This window comes from Lutjanus erythropterus, chromosome 5 (genome assembly GCF_056507025.1).
Source record: "Lutjanus erythropterus isolate fLutEry1 chromosome 5, fLutEry1.hap2, whole genome shotgun sequence".
Classification (NCBI taxonomy): domain Eukaryota; kingdom Metazoa; phylum Chordata; class Actinopteri; order Lutjaniformes; family Lutjanidae; genus Lutjanus; species Lutjanus erythropterus.
In genome coordinates, this window is record NC_139321.1 from 41,242,612 (window position 1) to 41,265,533 (window position 22,922).

The window sequence follows — 22,922 nt, forward strand, 5'->3', positions numbered from 1 at the left end:
TTGCTGCCCTCTACTGTTTTTTTTTGTATGTGGCAACTACACACTACAAACACATCACAAGCTGCCTGCTGCCTGCTGCCTGCTGCTTATTCCAGTAAAATCTTCCATTTTGCTGCATTTTTGGTGTGTCTGGCTAAGTTTTGGCCAAACTGAAGTGCAGCTCTCGGTTCACCACTGAAAGAAAGTGACTATTTGGTTGGTAACTTTTTATTAATTCATGCATCAATTTTGTACTAACATGTAATTTCTTTAACTTATTCCTAACTTGTACTGTACTATTCCTCTCTTATTCATACCTTTTTGTCTTAATGTGTACAATATTCTTATTTGTGCATAATTCTTTGGCTAGGTAGTGGCTGAATGCTAACATTACCTATGGTATCTAATGGGTTATCAAATATGCTGTTTTGACCTGAAAGCATAGCATGATGTCTCTTCAGATTTTCACTATCAAGTGTGTTTAAGTTTCAGATCAACAGGGAAATGGTGAAATGATAATTTGTCAGATTCTCTATGTTTATGAGACGACTTGTAACGAGGAACACAGGTCAGAAGAGTATCGTGTGCCGTATTCAAGTCAAGTCCAAGTTTACTATTAACTACAACCACAGCCTATTACAGACAGGTGGATCACAGGAATAATCCATGGCCCAACCAAACGAGAACGGATACCTTTCCTAACACTGACCCTACTACACCCACTTCAGACACTATCCCAATGGAGCAGCAGGAAACACACCAGCCCCGGAGCAGGCATGTCCAGCACCTAATTAAGAAAAACGATCTAAAATGCAGACTCAAATTTTCTGAAGGTCATCGCATGGAAATTGCTGTAGAGAATGACAAGTTGCGGGAAAACAACAAAGCTCTGGAGGAGAGATTTAGACAGGTGATGGCCAATATTAACCAGGCTGGCCAAAACCATCAGGCAGGAGGCATCTTGGACAACCAAGACTAGGAAAATAAATATAAAGCTCTGGAGGAAAAGTTTAAAGCTGAGATGGCAACAAAAGACAACATGATCAGACTGCTTGGGTTCAATATTTGCTCCACAGATTTTGAGCTACTGTGTACAAGACACAATTGTGTTTGATGGTGGTGCTAAAGGAAAAGTCATAAAGTCACCAAAATTGACAGGGTTTATTATCTGTGCTCACAAAAAATCCTGACAATCCACTGTGGAGACAAAAAATTACAGTAAAAATAAATCAACACAGCCATCAACATGGCAAGACTCTGAACAACACTCACGAGTCAAACATCAGGTATTAATATTTGTTAAAATGTAAAAAGAACTCTGCTCCCATGATGGCCATTCCTGTTTGCTTGTTTAATCTTGTTTGATTTTAAACTTTGTTTTGAAGCCTTCATTTCTCATGCAAATGACAAATAATAGTTTGACACAAAATCTCATAAAAACACTGAACATGAAAGGGTTTTCAACACACAAACCATTAATTTTTGCAAAGCTATGGTAAAATAAAGGCCTACAAAAAATCCTAAATTAAGAGCCGTTCAGGAGTCAAAAGAGCCGGCTCTTCTTTGGGAGCTGAGCCAAAAGAGCTGGCTCTCTGAAAAGAGCCGAACTTCCCATCACTAGTTTACATTGTCGTTTGACAGAAGCTCACGTCTTCGCGACTGCGAGATGATTTATTTCTCGAGTTGCGCAGCAGCTGACGCAGTGCATTGTGGGACTTGTAGTATGAATGGTGGGAGTGCTATTTACCGACGGACCATTCATAATAGACACGTGAAATTATCTCGCGGGCCGTATATATGGATGTGGCCCGCGGGCCTTGAGTTTGACACGTGTTTGTTTCTGTCTGTGTTTCTGGGCGTGACTCATGGTTCCCTCCTCCTGCTCATCCATCTGATCCTCTGCAGCTGCTTTCCTGCTCACCTGCACCCAACCCACTGTCAAGCCACTGCAGTATATAACATGGCTCAGACTTCCAGACTCTGCCACGTCGTTCAGTCTCCTATGTGGTACAGACATCTAGGCTCTAGCCTGCTAAAGGTTTTGTTAGTGTGTTCTTTGGATGTCTTTTCTGGACCTCAGTAACTCCTTTTCCCTGTGCTTCAGATCCTCCACACCAGCTCTGCCAGAACCAGCCTTGTCTCAGTCCTCTGCCGCCAGCTCCTTTGCCTGTCCTGCTCAGCCCTCTGCAGCCTGAATCCTGTTTGTCTCAGCCAAGCCTTTGGACTGCCATCAAAAAGAAATACATAATAACCTGTCTAACCTCTCTCTGTCTCCAGGCTGTGCTCGTTTTTGGGTCCAATATTGAATGGTTACAACATACACATAGCACAGCACTGTATAAGTTTGAAGTTTTTAATATATTACCATTATCATTACTATTGTCATTATTATTACATTACATAACTATGGTGATAATTACAGACAGACAAAGATCAAAGACAAGTGCAATTTTAAAATAATTTAACCCTAATCCCACCACTTTTTTCTTTTTTGCTGATCTGAAAAATGATCCAATCCGTGACTCAAAACCGTGATACGATCTGAACCATTACTTTTTTGATCAGTTGCACCTCTAGTTAATACTGCAGGTAACTAACTAACACTGCCTATCATGTTAGCACCATTTGCCTCATTGTAAAACCTGCTATTACTAACTGTTAACTGTTAACGTTAAATGAATGCCTTCTCATGCATTACATTTAGATGACCATGACGAGAGACAGAGTCAGTTCACGTCTAGCTTCCTGTTTGTTCTCCTTTTTTCCAAATGAAACTCGATAAGAGAATCAAGAAAGAACAGAATCATTAAGCAGAATTGAAAATGGAATCGGAATCGTAAAAATCTTATCAATTTCCATCCGTATACACGACTATGTGACTTGATTGCCTTCAAAAGGAACCAAAATTCAAAACACCCCGAGCTGCATGAGTCAATAACCTCAGTGGAGCTAAGATGGATAAGGCAAAGCAGGAACTAAAAGATATCATAAAGGAGGTGAGGAAGCTGACCCTATGTGTAGATGGTTGGAGCAAGAGAGGATTAACAGCATCTTTCATGGGTGTGTCAGTTTGAGGCCAGGTTTACCATGCTTTGGAGCACCCACACACCAGGGAGTCCATTTCTCGCTGCACTGATCACATGTTACATGCATGGGGTATAGGAGAAGACAAGGTGCTGCTCATTGTGACAGATAATGGCTCCAACATTGTCAAGGCTGTGCAGCTACTCAGGGATAGAAGCCGAGAGCAAAGTGGGGAGTCAGTCGATGGTTCACGGTTCGACCAAGAGGTGCTGGAGATGGCCAGGATGAATTATGGATCCAGTCAGAGTCAGAGGAGTCAGATATGGAGGATGAGGAGAGTGGAGACCTCAGTGAGTGTTTTATATTATTTAATTTTTTATTTTGGATATTAAATGTCACAATTATGTAAACAGCATTCTAAGCTTTACTTGATATTTCCCTTTAGAGTTCAACAGGGGAAAAGAGAGGAAAATCCTTGTTTACTTGTACTTCATACATACTGCAGATAGTCTTTGGTCATGTGTGTACAGCAACCTTCCTCAACCTTGAAGATGCCTGTTATGAAAATGTGGTTGCATTTTTTTTTCTTTTAAAGCTAAAATGACCAATTATATTTTGTCACTATTGACATGAAAAAAGACTACCAATGCTTTTGCAGTCAATTAGCCTACATCAGCACACATTTGGCTACTGATATGTCTATTCAAAATTTAAAAAAAATTCCAAGCCAAGTAGTATACACCTGTTAAAAAGTAATTAGCCCAGGTTTGAAAAATAAAAAGTTTGACAGTTGACACTTACAGTCTGCACTTTGACATCATTGTTATTGTCATTTCCTATGATTTGATATCCAGGATTCCAATTAATCATGGAGACACAATGTTAAACAATGTGTCATACTGTGGAAACAAGTTTATGGTGCTCATAGTGTAAGAAAATAAATATAATAAAACAAGAAAGGTTATATGATCCCTGCTCTAAAACCAAGGGTTAGTGCTGCCAAAGTCCTAATTCATGAATCATATTTTATTAAACAGTAAAACCATTTTTTGTGTGTTTTACATTTGATGCTTACATTATCTAATTGTTTGTCTGTTTTTTTCATTTCACTTTGCATAGAACTTGACCTGTCAGATGATGGGGAGAACAACAAGTTCCAGAGAATGCCATGCCTTACCCACACCCTTCAGCTCACACTGAAAGATGCCATGAAGCACCCAAATACTGATTCACTCATAAGGAAAGCAAGAAATCTGCTACATGTTGTGAAGAAATTGTCATTGGCAAATGAAGCAATGATCAAAAAGTGTGACAAAACTCTGGATTGCAGCACATGCTAGAACAGCACATTTGATATGCTGAGAAGACAGTTGGAGATCAGAGCTGAACTAAAAAGTACTCAAGGAGTGACTGGGCTGAGCTTGAGAGCCTGGTCAAGCTGCTTGAGCCCTTTGCCATTCACACAGACCAGCTTCTGAGTCACAGCCAGTCTCTCTCACAAGTGGTGCCACGCCTGCTCAACCTTGAGGCACACCTGCTGACGACTACTGCTGGAAAGCAATTAGCTCAAGTGCTGCTGAAGTCCTTGCGAGAACATTTTAATGCCATTCCTAGCTATGATTCCCCACAGTTTGATACTATACCAGCAGCAGCCTGCCTAATGGATCCAAGTGTTTCGCTGGTTCTTCAAACACCAGACACAGTGCCACTAAGGAGGGCAGCACAATCTTTTGTGCAAAACCTGGCTGCTCAGTATAACCCAGCTACTGCTTCTCAGGATGATATTGCCATTGCAAGGGTCACTCAAACTCCAACAAGCTCCCCTCCAACTGTCCTTCAGAAATACCGCTTCCTTGCATCCTGTATGGAGGTCAATGTGTCATTGACAAATCAGCCTGATGTGACCAATAGTCTGTTGAGTGAAATGAAGAAGTATGTTGATGACATCAAACAGGGTGTTTTTAATGAGACACCATTGCATTTCTGGAGATCCAACACTTGCCCCTGTGGCGCTGGACCTTGTTAGTGCCCCTGCCTCACAACCCTTTGTGGAGAGCATCTTCTCTGTGTGTGGACTGTTATCATCTGGCCTTAGACACAGAACAACCACATCTCTGGAGCAGCGTGTTTTCCTCAAGATCAACAAGAAATTGTTACTTGACTGAAGTACACCCATCTCTCTCTCTCTCTCTCTCTCTCTCTCTCTCTCTCTCTCTCTCTCTCTCTCTCTCTCTCACGCACACACACTCATTCACAAAAGCTGAATTTGAGAGAGTTCATTCATTCATAATGCAAAGACTTTAATTTGTTTTTGTTAACAATGTTGGACAGAAGGTTATGTAAGTTTAACATAGAAAAGCAAAGCACATCAGCATCCAGCAGAGAGAGAGCAGTATCTTCACTAGATGTCTGCCTCTGTGTTCTACCAGATATATGTGCACTTTCAGTGTCTAAAACATTCACTGTATTCACTTGATGATGTCAAATATAACATATGAGGTACTATATATTGTTAATCAACTGCAGTGATTTGCACTAAAGCTGCTGCACTATGAATAGTGCAATTCTTTATGTAGTTCATTTTGAGTTGGTTGATGTAAATGAATCAAACCTCTGCTCTAGAGTTTATTGGATTTTTGAGGTTGTTCATGTTTTTCTTAGACTGAGCTCCCTGAGACTTCTGACTGCCAAGCAATTATGTCCATGTGTCTTTAGTCTGTTGGCTATGTTGATTTTTACCCAGCACACTACCTGCATCTAACCTCAGAAGCAGTATTCCATGCATTTTGTATTTAAGGCTGCTATCTTGTGGACTGTTGTATTTGATTTGTAGATGGCTGTTCATCTGTCCTCTGAATACATTTTTTAAAACTATTGGAATCTTGCACCCGACAAATATCCCAATTTACAAAAAACAAAAACAAAAAACAAAACCAACACTAAAACTAATCAAAACTAAACTAAAACTAAGCATTTTCAAAAAAATAAAAACTAACAAATCTGCTCTAAAAACTAATTAAAACTAACTGAAAACAAAAAGTCAAAACGCAATAAAAACTAACAGTAATGGAAAAATTCAAAACTATTATAACCTTGGTGCTGTGTTCATTAGTAATGATAATCAACTGTATCTTTTATATTAAAGAAGTTGTTTATGTTGTTCTTCTTCTACTTTTGCTGCTACTGTTCTTGCAACCTGTATGCAGCATGGTACACCATAAAACATCAAGTTTTGGACCTTGCCAACAAAATAATAGCCCACAATTCATCACATGGCAATTCAGAAAGGGTGACCATCAGTAGAAGTGTCCTAAACAGAACACTTCTGACCATTCCATTATTAGAGATTTGGCCATTATTAGGACCTAATATCATTTGTGTCTGGACCACAGCAGCCTGATCAATTTCTCATGTGTCCCTCCATGGAAAAGTAATGGCATAAAAAGCTTTTGACATTTAGATTTAGGTTTTGGTGCATACTGATATAATGAACCATTACTTTTCTTTTACTTTGCTCTAATGGTAGAGCAACTTGGGGTAGTTAAGTGTAGCTTAAAACTTTATGTATATCAATAATTATGTTGAAGCAGAAAGGTGGAAAGGAAATGCATCAAATAGCCCTTTTCCACCTGGACAGGAAATCAGACACACCTCAATTTCCACACAAGTACTCAAGCACACCTCATCTGTTTCCTTACACTTTGACTCTGTTTTCACATCCCTCTCTCTGAGGCCTCCATTTTTCTCTTTTCTCTCTTTGTTCAAATATCAGGAGCACAGGGTCTCCAATCACCAGAAGAGATGGTACCTCTATCTCAACCTTGCTTGGCACCAACCTGTCCTCCTGCCACCAGCTGACTCCGCTGTACCCATCCTTCCATCCAACACCTTAAACTCTACATCCTGTTCCCCTTTCCCTCCCCTCCCATACATTCCTCCTCCTACACCCTCTCATCCCTCTCTGTTTATCCCACATCCTTTTACTCTCTTCACTCTCACTCCATCCCACCATCCTACATCTGACATCTTCACTGGGGAAAGGACAGTAGATGCATGTCAAAGTAAACAGAGCACCAGTTGTTCTGAGAACAGGCTGGATTTACTGAACCTTCCTGGTGAACACGAATGTTACTGGAAATGTGCTGACCCCTGGAGTGGGTGTGGATCAGTCTTGTTCAACTACCTCTTTGGACCTGCTTGGATGCAGCTTTAGACCTCCTTCTCTGTGTTGGAACCTACAACAGTTAAGTCTCCACTTTCCTACAACTCTCTGATCTCAATAAACATCACGTTGTACTCTCCATGGACATTAGAGCCCCCCAAACACACACACCCTTCAGACTTCACCCTTCTCTAAGCTCAACTCAGCTGAAATGAACTAAATGCAGTCTTCAGACTTCCCAGCATGCATTTTGAGAAATAAAACACTCTTCTATAGAACCTGTAGAACCTTCTATATAGTTTGAAGAGAACTTGCTGTGTGTTAGAAACACACAGCAAGTTTTCATCAGGTTCTTGCAAATAATGGAAGTGAATGGTGACCAGTTTTCAAACAGACAAAATAACTGAAAAAAGCATAAAATGCCTCCATACTGCCTGTCTGGTGTAATCCAAGTAATTTATTGCGCCATAAATTATTGGAATAACTGTCCACTTCATATCTGTCAATCCAATGGTAAATTCACATTCAAACATCATTTAAAGATGTATTATTTATGCAGCTGATCAATAGTCCAGTGTTGCTTAAGCATAGTGTCTTGTTGTGTTATTTGACATTCATGATGAAACGTCCTTCTGACCTACCTCTGTTCACACAGTAAGTAAGTCAGTATGGAAAGTATTTTGGAATGTATGGTTGTGAAAATGGTAACTGTTAAACATGCACAATCATTGTTACATACATGTGATGTACATATGTAACACTAATGTGATGTTATGAGCTGATGATCAATATGATGAATTGATTTGGACCCCAGGAAGATTAGCTTGTGTCAATGGCACTAGCTAATGGGGATCCTTTTTAAATAGTCAGTTGCACCTGCACACCATGACATTATCTACACATCAACAGTGAAGATTCAGACTAAAAAAATGCTGTAAATGACATCTTTCAAGTCAACTTGGCATGTTGGGGGTTTAGGAAACTTGGATTACACCACAAACTCCAGCAGTGTTTTGTGGACTAAAAAACTAATCCTGACCTTCAATCAGCATGAGGGTTTGTTGATAATGACTGAATTTTCATTTTTTTTAAAATATATTAACATATATATTTCCATTACATTCATGTTAACAGTAGCAGAGAGGAGGTTGAAGCTGGTGCATAAAAATTCACCAGAATGCAGGAATGAGGTGTCTAACACGACCCCTAGACCTCCTGCTTGATTTGTTCCTCCTGGGCCTGGAGCGACTGGTAATATCCCTTACTTTCCCATATTGAAGGAGGCAGCCATAGTTGCTCGCCAATGTTGGATTGATTATACACCTACTGCTAATTGGCTTTGACCCTATAATATAACCAATCTTTAGTGTTGGCAATACAAATCAGGTTACTTGACTTCCTTTTTAGTCTTTACATGATTTTAATAAGACACTCAGTGTATTCCAGTCTACCTGTTTTTACGTAGAGGAGGTGGAAAAGTTGGTGTATCAATAAAAAATGCAACAAAGAACAAAGCACACAGATTCAGTGAATAAATCATGATGTACTTGAAACTTTTGACTTATATATACACTGACGAGATGAAAACATCAGATATTAATACATGAAACAAAGACAAACAAAAACTTATTTTCAACAATTTGAGGTTTGATTGAAGCTCTTTAACTACGGTCAAAACTTGTGCTACATTTGTGTAGAAAGCTGGCTTTTAATGACTGAAGAAGGGAGAGAAGATAGCTTATCTCCTCTCCTCAGCTCCCATCTGCCTTCACCTCTGCTTTTTTATCTTATTGCCCCTCATCCCTTCACTCCTGTCGCCTCTTCCCTCCTTTATCTCCATTTATTTCACTGTCCTCTCCTCTGTCTTTTCCTCCTCTTCTCTCCTCTGCTCTCCCAGTTTCTCCCCAGTCTCCTGGTTTTGATTTCTTTTCCCCCCTCTCTTGCATTTCCATCCTCTTCACCTCCTGGTGTAAACAGTTTGGAGAGACAGCGTTGACCAGCGGTGTTGCTCCCGGCGACAAGTCCTCTAAACTGACAGGATGCCCCTCAGATCTCTCCCCGTTACCGCAGCAACAGGCTCAGGAGAGGGCACAGGGATGGATTGTGTTTGTTTAACGGAGAGAAACCAGGCAGATGTCTGTCTGTAGACTAAAATGACAGAGACACAAAGAGCAGCAAGTGATTTATAAGTTTGAAATGGAGAGAGACAGGGAAGGGAGATGAGTTATGTACAGTGAGAGAGTTTAGGAAGCAAGAAAGAAACATGAGAGATAAAGATGAGAAGACGGTTTAGGATATTAACAGAACTGTAGAAGAGATGACAAATCAAATAATACTTATAAAATATGTTGCTTGAAACATCAAAATGTCAAATTTATAGGAACTACTCAACAAATTATTTGCCAGTGACTTCAAAAACAACATACATGGCCGTTTTAGAGTACCAGTGACACATGGTTTACATTGTGAAACACTTGCAGTTTGGTTTAGACGCCTCAACTCTCACTTCGGTTTAGAAGATCATGGTTTGGGTTAAAATAAGTATGTTATGTAAGTTAAATTAAGCCAAATTAGTCGTGAACTTCTGGATGTCGCTTAATTTCTTGCTCTTAAATTCTGATAAAACTGAAACAACCCTGCTCAACAGAGAAACCAGTATGATCATGTAACAGAAAAAAACTTTACACACCAACAGCAAATAAATGGCACAAAATTGTTATTAATTCAGAGGCAAATTTTGATGTGACTGACTAAATTATTAAGCTTTAAAAAACAAGATGGAAGCAACATCAGTGATGATGACTTGGTGCTCTTTCACTTAACGACAAGATGGGGACCCGGTATTGAGAAAGAGGAGAACTTGGTGAGGAGCTGAAACAACGTATCTCAGCACTGCTGCAACAGCTCTCTGTTTGAAGAAGCAGAGGAGTAATTTCAGAGAGCCAACTAACCTGGAGCAGCAAGTTTACAACTAAAAGTCCAAATTACAAGTCTCCTTCAAAAAAACAGTATGGTTTGTACAAATGCCTTTATTTTACATAGAAAAATGTGATATATGTATTATATGATTTATAAATAGTTCCAGCTCTATGCAGTGCACATTTGGTTTGTTCATTTTCTTCAGAAGTAGGATCACTTGGTTTATAGTAATCAGAGGTTTTACAGTTGAAGTCTGTTCTCGTCATGTAATCTCGTCAGTCTCAGTCTCACTGAATCTATTAATATAACTACAAAAGAGAATTCAGCTAACAGACTCTCTGTTGTTTTTGTTTGTGTGCCCTAAAAACTCCCCTTCTCTCACTCTCTTAGTTTGCATGTTATCATGTCTCTCTCTCCATCTACCTGTTTGTTTCTCCTTGCTATGTGACTATTAAAACTTAATTTAAGATATTCTGGACATGAGGGCAAAAATTCGGAGGAAACGATGGTCTATTTGAGCAAGGCTCTTAAAAACTTTTTTTCCCCAAATGATGTGTCTTATTATTAGGGGTGTGTATCTCACTGACTGAGACAATTTGATACGTATCTCCATACATGTTCAACGATACAATATATTTTTTAAATCTTTAAGTGGCCAATGATTCGGTTCGATATAATTCAGCTCTGTCACGATACGATACGATACGATACAAGACAATGCAATGTGTCAGTCTATACATTTTGATTGCTGTTAGTTGCCAAAAAATCCTGATAGTTTTACTAAATGTAGTAACAGTAGAGACAGAGAGAGGGAGACATTACAGTGATGTTTATATCTTATGAGTCTGAGATAAATGAGAAACTTTATAACTGTTTAAAATATCAGTATTTCTGCAGTAAGATGATGTGCTGCTCTGTTTCATATGAAGAGTGTTGTAGTTTTGATCAGTGTGGAGGAACAGTGAAGTGTTACCTGTTCTCACAGTGACATGACGTCTCTGTGGGTCAGACTCGTGTCTCTGTTCTCTGATGGCAGACATGTTTTACATAAATGATCTGCAGCAGAGTTTCTCATCTTTCTTATGAAACACAAACTTATTCTACACTTGCACGTTATGAAAGTTGGTGGTGCGACGTGGTAAGTGTCACTTCTGTCACTGTTATCAGCATGGTCTATTATGAGTTAACTAGTTTTACAGTGTATTTCACTTCTGGTGACCATACCGAATCATTGTGTACTCCACGGGTGCACAAACTCCTGCCTGTCGGGACATCAAGTCCATGGTTTTCCTGACAGTATAAGAGCAGGCGTTGGCTCTCACGTCTGGGTGTGTTTCATGCAGATGAAGCAGTGGGACGTCGCTGCTGCTTCTGTAACTAAAACAACAGTCTGACTGCGTCCCTCTCCCCTCCTTCCCTCTCTCTTTCTCTCTTAGTCTCCGTCCCTTTGACACTCTCTCCATCATAGGTATTTTTACCATTAGGCATAGGTAGACAATTGCCAGGGGTCTTTCCATCCAGGTGGGCCTCATGAATTTGTTGCTACATACACACACATCATGTGTTGTGTGTCTGGCACACAACACATGATGTGTGTGTTTGGAGGAGACACCAGAACAGCAGAGGAGGAGACACCAGAACAGCCTCATGGACGCGGGAATTTACTTCTCAGCAGAGAGAAAGGGAGAGGTCTCAGTGCACAGGAAAGAGAAGGAACATCTGAATATGGAAAGAACTATAAACTTTCTTTGATCATAAAGTCTAATGTTTATCTGTAATTCTGTGGTGCATCAGAGACGTGTATAAAGTCTCTGTTAGAGACAGACAGACAAATCTGCACTATGCTCTTGTCTCCATACATCTGTATTACAGAGGACCATCTTTGCCAATATGATGGGAAAAAAGAAGACCTATAAGTTATTGAAAAATGACTCTTTCTGGAACTAATGACTTTCTATCTCAAAATAATGACAGCATTTTCTGTTTGGAGATGCTTACTCAATATTTTGAAATATTAAATCATTATTTTAAGGCACTAAATTATTATTTTGAAAAATTATCATGAAACACTAAATAATTATTTAGAAATACTACATCAGTATTTTGAGACACTAAATTATTTTGAAACTCTGAATAATTACTTAGAAATACTAAATATGTGTATATGTATATTTGGTTTGAAGAACACTGCACAAAAAGTACCAAAGTATTAAAAATAAAATTACTTAAATTACGACTGAAGTTGTGAGGTATTACTCATTTGAGAATAATATATGATTGGACTATAATAATTAATGTATGAATGTGTTAATCAGTTCAGTGTTGCAGCTGGTAAATGAAATTGATTTGAAGTACTTTGTACAGTTTATGGCCTGGTTATTTATATTTTGGATTGTTAATCTCAATGTACAAAGCAAAGTAGACTAGAAGTATAAAGTAGCAGAGACTGAAAATAGTCAAGTACAAGTGCATCGTTGTTTTTCACTACAGTACTTTGTACTTATATATGTTACATCACTGCTGAACACTAATGAGTTAAATAGTTTAGTAGATGCGATCAAACAGCAGCTCACATTGGGCCCTTTGGTTCTGTGGCTTTGTGAAATGAGAAGAGCTGCCTCCAGGTTAGTTTTTGTTCACTAGTTGTGATTGCGTTTAGCAAAATGGAGAAGAGCCCCCTGCTGTCCCTCACCCACTCTTTCTCCTCGGCAAGGAAATGTGAGATAGGACTGATAAAAGCTGACACTCAAACATGAGCTCAACACAGTGTTATCTGTTAGCTAACACTGTTCGTTCACCTAGACACCTGCCTGGTTCTCCATTGAACCTTCTCACACCACAGCTCAATTTCTCTCCTATCACCATTATTAACCCTGTTCTGTTCCTGGTCTCTCTGACACCTAGTAGGCTCAGAATCATAAGCTTGTGGTCAATCATATTCATAAGAATATACATTTTCGGCCTTTTCACAGTCAAAACTAGCATTGGGATCCATATTTATTAATATTAATCATGATCTAATCTGCCTTGTCACTTCCACTTTGTCATCTTTAGACATGGAAGTAAAATTCTCTCAAAAAACGGTTCCAGAAGTCACTGTAGTGTCTACATACCGTATGTTATTTAATTTTTTTTTTTTTTTTTTACTAAACATTGATTAAAAACATTAAATAAACTAACATGTATATATTTGCAATGGCATGCTTTAAGATTAGTGACAAATAATGATTACATTGCCAATTTATGTGTTGATTATTTTCTTGATTAATCAATTACTTGTTTGGTCCTTCAAATGGTAAAAATTGTGTATCTATCTTTGTTTCCCAAATTCCAAGATGAAGTCCTGAAATGTCTTTTGTCTACAATCCTATGATATTAATCTATAAATATATAAATCTGAAAATGTTTAAATATACATTTAAGAAGCATAAAAAACAACATAGCTGTAACTTAACAGAACCTGAGGTAGCAGCAATTCATTTTTTTTCCCCCACTTTTGAAATAAAAAAAACTTAAAAAAAAAACACATTTTGATCACATCTGACTCTGGCATATCTCAGAGTGCAGGGCTATTCAATTACAAATTCAATACAATTCATCATTTATCACCTCATCCACGACAGCCAACATGCAGTCTTTCACTGTTTGTGAGTCTGTGAATGGCCTTTTTTTGTCTTGACAGAATCCAGAACCTCTTGGGCTGTGCATGACTGCATCATCGTAGTACAGCTCTGGTTGTAAGATGAAAACTCTTTTGTTTCTTAATTGGCAAATGTGTTCTACATAAACCCCTTAGCATATAAAAAAATTCTCAGTAGAAAACTCTGGATGGGTTCTAGATAAACCTTTGGAATATAAAAACACTGAAATGTTGAAATCCTTAAATAACTCTTTCATCAAGGGTTTGTCAAGAGTTTCTTTGTAGTATGATATAAAAAGGGCTCTCTGTAGAACCTTCAAGGTGTGTTCTAGATGAAACCCTTGGAATATAATAACGTCTCTGTAGAACTCTCTGAACGTGTTCTATATAAACCCCTTGGATATTGATATTGTAAAAGAACGTTTTTTTCCTCATGTTGGTTCTTTACAGTAAACAGAGATGTAGAGTTGGAAACAATAGAAAGTGAGTGGAAAACAACAGACAGAGCCAACAGCTCACAGTGAACGTTCTTTTATTATGACATGTTTTCCAGGGCTTGGTTGGTTTCTTTTGTCTCATCAACATTACAGACATTCAGAGGAAACATTCTCCACGGCGATGTGCAAAACAGCGTATGAAAGGAAAACGAGTACATTCTCATTTACTGTTGGCTTCCAATGTGACTGGGCGGCCTTGAGCCAGACACACAGACATTTTGTTTTTTATATTTTCTCTTTTTTTAATTGGTCCAAACACACAAACAACGACAAGCTCAGTTCATTGCATTGATTTTTAGCGCTTAGAAGGAGAAAAAAGGAAATGTTTGATTTACACCACCACAGGTAAAAAAGCCGGTACTAAACCCTCAGTGGGCCAATTATATTTGCTGCTGTCCTCACCAGGTTGTTCGAACTGTCCGACACCTGGTTGATTTACTAACTTCAGCTCATATAGATGTAAATTCAAAAATTTTCCTCTGAGAACTGGAATTGGGGAATCACACTCTCACTACCCAGTAGACATGTTTATTTGTTTGTTTGTTTTAAAGATTTTGCTTTTAGACAGTGACTGTGACCACCAAAGATATGACAGGAAAGGGGTAGAGAGAGAAGGGATGACACGCAGCAAATGGGCTGCAGGCAGGAGTCAAACCAGCAGCCTCTGCAGAGGACTGACAGTCTCAGTACATGGGCTACACACTCCACCATACCCAGCAGACATGCTTTTAATTCACAGGTGAAAAGCTTTTCAGTACTGGTCAAAATGTTTGGATGTTTTGGAGACATATAGTTTACTTAAAAGTCTTGTTTTAACATAATTTTGATGATTATGTTTCAATATATAGTCAGAATCTACCACACATTAAAATATAGTCATAAATGCAGTTGAAAGTAAAGTTATATACATAACATAAAACCTGTTCAACTGTTCAAATTTAGCCCAGTTTAAAAAGAAATATCTATATTTTAGCTTGAAGGTTCATAATTGACCTTAAAAATAGCAGGTGTGTTGTACTCTGAAGTACAAGACATAACCAAAACTAAAAAAATTATGAATTTCTAGATATATTTTCAAATAGTTACATATCATATTATCATCACTGTTATTATACTCGCAATATTGCATATTTTTTAAATAAATAAATGTAAAAAAATCATCAGACAAAAAAAGTTCAAAATGAAATAAATATGCTGAACTACAACTAAAAAAGATCATACAAAAATAATCCAACGTGCAGCTCGTTGTTATGCCTAACAACACCTCTAAAACTCACTAATAAACATGTTGTACTTCATGTAAACAAACATGTACAACAACAGTAATTTAAAAACAAGAACATGTAGGTACCAACACTTCCAAGGCATCACTGCACCTGACAGTTGTTCACCAAGATACAGTTCCAGATCCTAAAACCACATATTGCCCTGCTAAAATTTATGCCCACAAAGACTGCAAAGGTTTTAATATTTCCAAAATCAAAACCTGGATTTCCATGTTAATCAGTCATTTAGTCCATCAGTTGAAGGAATAGCTTGACACTTTGAGAGAAAGACTTCATAGCTTTCTTGAGGAGAGTCATAAATTATGTTCAGATTAATTCAACTCTCATGTCTGTATGGCCAACATGTGGCTACAAGCAGCAGCCAGTTAGCTTAGCTTAGCATTAAGACTGTACAGGATTCCTACACATTTCAAAATGACAGATTTTTCCAGAGTAACATTTCTTGAGCTCTTGAGAGAAGTGTATTAAGTTAATAAATTGTCTTAAAATCCAATTGCTAAAATGTATGTTACATTAATTCATATATTGACTATGTATGCTATTATGTTGCTGAATAATAGCCATAATATTGTAGCTGGGCACTTTAGCTGATACAGATTAATTAACACCATACCCAGACAAGAACAATGTGCAGTATTGTACGCTGGTGAGGTGAGAGGTGAAAGCAGAGCTATTTTGCAGGCTATGATGTATGTAAAATTACTTAACAGATGCAAACATGATATAATGTAATATAATGTTAAAAGACTGAGGCTTAAGCGAGCTTACTTCTCAGCAAACAGCAGTCGGCTGGTTAAATATAACATTTCTATTTGTGTGACTACAGAAATACTATGGATGGAGGAATAAATCGATTCTCTTAAGTATTGCGATTCTTTATTATTATGATTGCTGAATCAATTTTAAACATGTAAATAACTAGCTCTTGGTCTGTTAGCTAGCTTATTCAAACACCTAATGGAATTCCGATTGACATGTTGATGGAAATTAGCACCACAGTAATATTTCTTATTTCCTAAATCTTAACAAACTGATTCAAATTATTGAGTGTGCCAGGAGACGACAACAAATATATTTCTATCTTCTATTTTATTCAGTCTATTGAACATTTTATTTACCACTTTTATATGCAGTTGGGTCCCGGGTTTTGAAAGGACAGTTTCAAGTGCAATTTTATATGAGAAGGATGTTAATTCAAATTCTCACTTTGTGCTGTGTGCAGCTTTCAGGGACTCTATACTGTTAGTCTATTTATTATTTCCTTCTGGCACTGGCTTAATGAACAATAACAGTTAAAGTTAACTTCAAAAACTATTTCATTACAAGCAGTATATAAATTATGCTATTAAAATAAAACTCAAAAACCGAGTGACATGTGATGTGTTGACTTTGGAAATATGAGTGATGTTATACAGTCTCTAGAAGTGTGTGAATCAACTTTTTCAGATGGGCTAGTGTTAAAAACCTGCAATAAATTGGAACATAGAATTGCAATACATATCAAATCAGCGCCCAAGTATCATGGTGGTATTGAACTGGGAGATAAGAGTCTGGTCCCACCCTGAGAAATATACTCATTAATGTGGGAAAAGGAAGCGCAGTGACTACATTCAGTTCAGTGGACCTTGAGAAGGTCACCTAACCAGACCAGCTGAACCACAATCACCTCAGGAAGAGAGCTAGGATAAGAGCAAAGATCAGAGAGACTGGCCTACTTTAGGAACGTTTTCCATACACAGAGCTGGCTGGTGTGACTCGGCCCGTCAGCCGGGTACGGCAGGGGGTTGCATTTCCATTACAACAAGGCTACCTGCTTGAAGTGTGTCTTTTAACTGAAGATGAGCTAAAGAAGGGTTGTGTCAAGCAACTGCAAAGCTGTGGATAAACCATTCATACATGTCTCTGAGATAAACACCTCCTTAATTTCTTCACAGTAAAAGGCCCCTATTGTTGCTTTATTTAAATGCTTTTATTATGAAGCAGCAATAACTGGAAATGTTTTCATTTGCAGGTTTCATCAGCAGTAACTTAACATGACTCTGACACAGCTGGAAGCGAATATGGAACGGTAAAATAATGCAAATACCTGAAAGTACAAACAGCGACTCAGGAGAGAAAATAAAATTCACAGCACAGAGATTCAGTTAGAAGCTACAGAAGTACTGAGAGCTGAACACAAAGTCACTTTTATAAACGTCTTTCTCTCTGCTCTCCTGAACACACAAGCTCAGTATCACAACATTCGTTTGTGCGACGGGGAGAAAAGAGGGTCATCACGGGTTGCTATGGTTGGCAAGATGTCACCACAGCCCATTTGGAGGCAGGTTGGGTTCACTTTGGCTCTGCTACAGAGTAGATCTATGCATGGTTCGACTCAGCATGGCCAAAAGCACCAGTGGTAAAGCCCCACTTGATTCTGTACTAGCCCACCTAAATGAATCCCATTGTAACCCCTGGGAATAAATGCAGTTCTATTTAACACAATTTTTTTATGGAGGTAATGTTACTGCAGCTAAAAAGCTAGTCAGCCAGACATACTACCATTTGCAGTTTACTTTAGAGCAGATAAAAACAAAAATTAACCTATTCCTCACACATTTGCTCTTGTATTTAAGTTTTTTTTTGTTTTTTTTTAAAGAAAACTAAAAAAAAAAAGATGCCACCCAACAAGCACCATTAAAGTGCTAGCTACAAATAGTGTCATTTTCATGCATGTTAATGTTGGCAGTGTAATTAGTTTACCATAACACCAGCATGTTTAAACATCAAAATTGTTTCTTAAAAAGTGACAGATGTCAGAAATCATCTGGTAATTCTTGGACCCCTAATCCTAACCACTCAACAGTTTTCTTATTTTATGCATTTGAACTGGCAAAGATGCCAGAACTTATATATTGACTGACTGGACGCTGGAGCAAAGTACCTGGATGGGTTACTCTGATCTGTTGATGCCTACTGGGTGCTGATTCTGTTTTAAATTTCCCCTTAAAGACCTTCCCAGGGTTTGGTACCGGCAAGATTTTGGCACAAAAATGAAACAAAGACACACATGCTCTCACTCAGCTGGCCCTGTGAAGAACTGATCTCACACACACACACACACACACACACACACACACACACACACACACACACACACACACACACAGTGAGCTCATTAAAATGGGACTGAAGCACAGGCAGATTATCAAAGCAGCAACACCCCGCTTATTCATACATATGCAACATTCATCTTTCACTTTCCAGGAGTGTGAAACACAGTGATGTGGTCAGAATACTGTTCAAACAACCATAACTGCATTACTCATTTTCACGTCTCTTTTTTTGAGTCATTCTCATGTTTGATATTCAAATGTGAAGTGTAATGTAAATATACTCATTACTAGGGGGAGGCAGGTGTGATGTGGGAATTGTATGTGACCACTGATATATTTCTGTGTATTCAGGGAACTGAAATTAACAGTTTTTACATGTGAGGGCGAGTTAGAAATCAAAGTGCACACAGTATTGCTTCTGAATGGCTGAGACACCATGTTTAGTCGTTTTTTTTTCCACTGTGGTTTTGTTCATTGAGGTGTTGTACACACAGTCTCATCTGGTCCGCATGTGAGAAAACATCCTCACATCATCTGAGTGGATTAATGCAGGATGTGACGGAGGTGGAGAGTCCATCCCACCTGAGCTGTTCTTGTCCCGGGTTGAAGAAACTGATGATGTGAAGAGGTGAGACAGTCCCAGAGGATAAAAGACTCAACACCTTCCACCAGAGAGGAAAACCTTCAAAGGTGGGGCAAAGTCTTTGTTTAGCCAGTTACAAGTCTTAAATATTGGCATTAAAAGTCAAGTACAAGTCCTAAAGTCTGAGTTTCAATTTCTTAACAAGTCATTCTTCTTTTTTCCTGCCCATGTTACCATGATTTATTTAAGCTGCATGTTTCTATGAATGATTTAATTGAATGATGTAGTCATAAAATACAGTGATTCCCAAACTAGCCCCCCTTTTGGAAGCCAACAAACATTTGAGACCCCCCAACCTGACGTGAACCTGTGAAATATGTGAGAAATAAGGCCCAACCTGAACCTGTTGGGTCCGGCCAGGTCTGGTCAGGTCCATTGGGTGCCACTGGGTGCTGTTGGGTCCTGTTGGGTTTGGCCACAGATCTGAAGCTCTAACTGGTCCATGTGAAATACTGTAACTATTTCAATGGTCAATGTTTCAATGTTTTGCAAAATCAACGTGATGCACTGCACCAAAACGTTGTTAGTAAATCTTGAATTTGTAAATGCAGAAGACAGTGTTCAAGGGTTTCATTTTGCATGGCAACATTTACATTTATGCTACTTTCACTGCAAATACTATTGTACAACCACTTGGCTGGGTTAGTACGATAGTGCGTTTTTTGTGCATATCAGAATAAAATGAGCGGAGGAACGTTGCATTTCCAGAGTAAAGTAAAACTTTCAGTATCAGTGCCAGGCATAACACTGTTTCTTAACTGGAAGCGATTAAAACGAGGGAACATCAGATCAATTAATTTGTCCCTAAAAGAAGATGTCCTAACCTGCTGCATGCATCAGTGAAAAAACACCCGCCCTGATTCTGTTTTTTTTTTTTTAAAGCTTCATGCACTTGCTTAACCTTCAACTTACTTTATCGGTCAAAACAGATGCTGATGTTTCTGTTCCCCCTCTAGTCAGGAGTCAGCATGGACAATGACATATGGTCAAAAAGGACAAAGTTTGGAAGGAAATCAAAGAGCTGTAGAGAAGTACATGTAAATAAGGGAACTGTCCCCCAACTATATAGAAACTGACCCAAAGCTACTACTCACAACTTTCATATTGTGTTGATTTTGGATATCCAAGTGACAAAAGCTCTAGTGTTTCCAGCACCATAAACCCAAAATATAATGTCAAAAAGAAAATAATCTAGGGGAAAAAATCTCCCTCTGCTTCTTTTACACTGGCTAAAGTAACTTTGCTTTGTAAAATGTCAACATGCCATAAATCTTTATTCTGATTTGATCTTAATTTAAGAATCCATAAGTGGCAGCCATTATGAATACCTAGTGTACATCATCTAAATTATTCCTTAGGTAGGTCATATAGAGACATCAGTATTAAATTAAACTGTTTTATAATCAGTTAAAAACTCCTTAAAGTAGCTTTAAGAATTCTTAAAGCTATTAAGAATTTTCTGCAATGAAGAGAATTGTTGAATGATGTTGAACTGCACTGAGACCTGTTCAGTGTTTTTTCAAACCACCCTGTCTTTCACAACAAAAAGATGAGCAGGAAAAAAGATGTGATTTTTTTTTTATGAGAGATGTTTTATCTTTGAGCTTGGGAATGCTGTCAAGTCAAAGTCATGTCACAGTTCGTTGGTCAAAGTCAGATTTTGCTGAGCCTAAAGAAATCACATTTGGGTCTACAACTCTGTTAACATCTGTTATCTGTCTTGTCCCTACTTTCATATTTTTTTTTCTTTGTCCCAGTAAGAGTTTGGCTTGTTACTCCAATGAAAAAAAGTATTCATATTAAAATAATTACTGTAAACAAACAGGACTATAGCCAAGAAGACTGAGCCTGACTGTCAGGTGTGTAGCACCTTAAACCATTTCTTAAATCAAAAGTATGTCACACCACCTTAAAAGCACCCATTCATTATTCTATTCAATAAATTCCTTTCAAATTCTTTTCATTCTGAGCAGCAGAAGTCAAATTTCTCCTCTGTGAACAATCAGGAAACAGAATCAGCATGCCCGCCTTGTCCTTTAAAAAAATCACAGTATTTCTGTCTAAAGACTAGTTCATAGTGAGTTTTATGCATCAAAAAGAATCGGGGGGAAGAAGATGATCACAATGTTTGAATAATCCCACATCAAATTGAAGTATGAGGTTATAAGCAACAATTTATCTTTTAATTTGAATAACAATTCATGACTTTATTACCAAATAAAGTTATGATGAAACACATTACTAAGTTAAGACTTTCTCTCAAGCTCTGGTCTCTGCCTCCGTCTCTCTGTATTTCTTTAAGTCTCTCAGTTTCCCTGAAGGCATCACTGATAACTCTCAGTATGGCATCATTTATTTCACTTCACACTTTTATCTCCTCCTCCACACCTCCAGCTATTAAATTTCCTCTATTTTTTCTTCCATACAAAGTATTTTTCTTCCTACTGTACCTTTATTTGTTTTCTTTCCCTTTCATTAGCACTATTTTCCTCTCTTTGTCAAGGTCATGTTCTTCATTTTCTTTCTTTTTAATAGCTTTTTCTTCTCATAAAAGTTAAAAATGATCCCCACTCTTTGCCTCCACCCTCCCGTCACTGTTAGTGTCTCAGCAGTGAAACTTGAAGATGATCAGGACGATCCTCTTGTACTCCTTCCGGAAGTTGTGGTTCAGGACGCCGTAGACGACGGCGTTGAGGCAGCTGTTGAAGTACGCCATAAAGTAGCTGGCCGTGAACAGCCACTCTGGTATTGCCTGGCTCAGCCTTGAGTCCAGCGCCACCGCCAGGCCGATCAGGTTTAGCGGTGCCCAGCAGACAGCAAAGAGCACGAAGACCACAAACATGGTGAGGAAGTTGCGGAGGTCGTGCGGCTTGATCTTTGGCCGCGAGTCCGGCTTAACCCTCCGCCTCACCTGGATGACGAGGATCCAGATACGCAGGTAGCAGTAGGTGACGATGCCAATGGGCAGGATGAAGTGCACCACCACTACTGTGATGGTATACAGTGAGCTCACCGACTGGGCAAAGGTGCAGGAGTACACCCGTGGGTCGTACTGCAGTGACTCCACGAACCAGTTGGGCACGATGGCGAGGATGGTAAGCGCCCAGACGAGCACGACGTAGCACATGGTGTTGCTGTTGGAGAACAGTTTGTCGTACTTGAGGCTGTGGCAGATGTAGCAGTAGCGGTTGATGGCGATGCCCGTGATGTTAAAGATGGAGCCGATGACGCTGAGGCCCATGAGGAAGCCACTGATCTGACAGTGGATGTAGCCGGCAATCCAGCCGTCATGGAAAATGGCGGTCAGGACCAGTGGGTAGGGATAGATGGCGACTACCAAGTCAGCAAGAGCCAGGCTCACAACGAAGGCGTTTCCTGCAGACAGGAGAGGAGACAGACATGTTATGAGCAGGTGGAATATCAACAGAACAGACTGTGAAAGGTGAGTCATCTCTAAGTATTGTTGTTTGTCTTGGAAATAGTCTCAGGATCATGTGACTGAGTGGGGGACAGTACAGTTTGGTTTTGCTTTAGTCTCAGTCTCCAGCCTGTGTAATGAAAGATATATATTTTTTCTTACCTCTAGTGTGTCATATTTAGATAGTTTTGCTGTGAGTTGCTGAGTTTTCGAGACATTGGCAAGAGATGTGTAAATTGGAGAGAATCCAATATAATGA

The 22,922-nt window shown here is 38.8% G+C and overlaps 1 protein-coding gene and 1 pseudogene across 1 annotated transcript; one reads left to right on the plus strand and one right to left on the minus strand.

Annotated features, from left to right (window-relative positions):
- The first annotated feature begins 3,119 nt into the window (after window positions 1-3,119).
- Window positions 3,120-5,168, plus strand: LOC146327291 (uncharacterized; annotated as a pseudogene).
- Window positions 5,169-19,808: 14,640 nt separating this feature from the next.
- Window positions 19,809-22,618, minus strand: mtnr1al (melatonin receptor type 1A like). The gene has a single exon (XM_084719816.1). The coding sequence runs from the start codon at window positions 22,484-22,486 to the stop codon at window positions 21,851-21,853; it is 636 nt and encodes a 211-aa protein (XP_084575942.1). The 5' UTR covers window positions 22,487-22,618; the 3' UTR covers window positions 19,809-21,850.
- Between the last annotated feature and the right edge of the window lie 304 nt (window positions 22,619-22,922).

Bases quoted from the DNA above. Each gene is read 5' to 3' on its own strand.
- mtnr1al (XM_084719816.1), bottom strand. From the start codon at position 22,486: ATGGGCCTCAGCGTCATCGGCTCCATCTTTAACATCACGGGCATCGCC.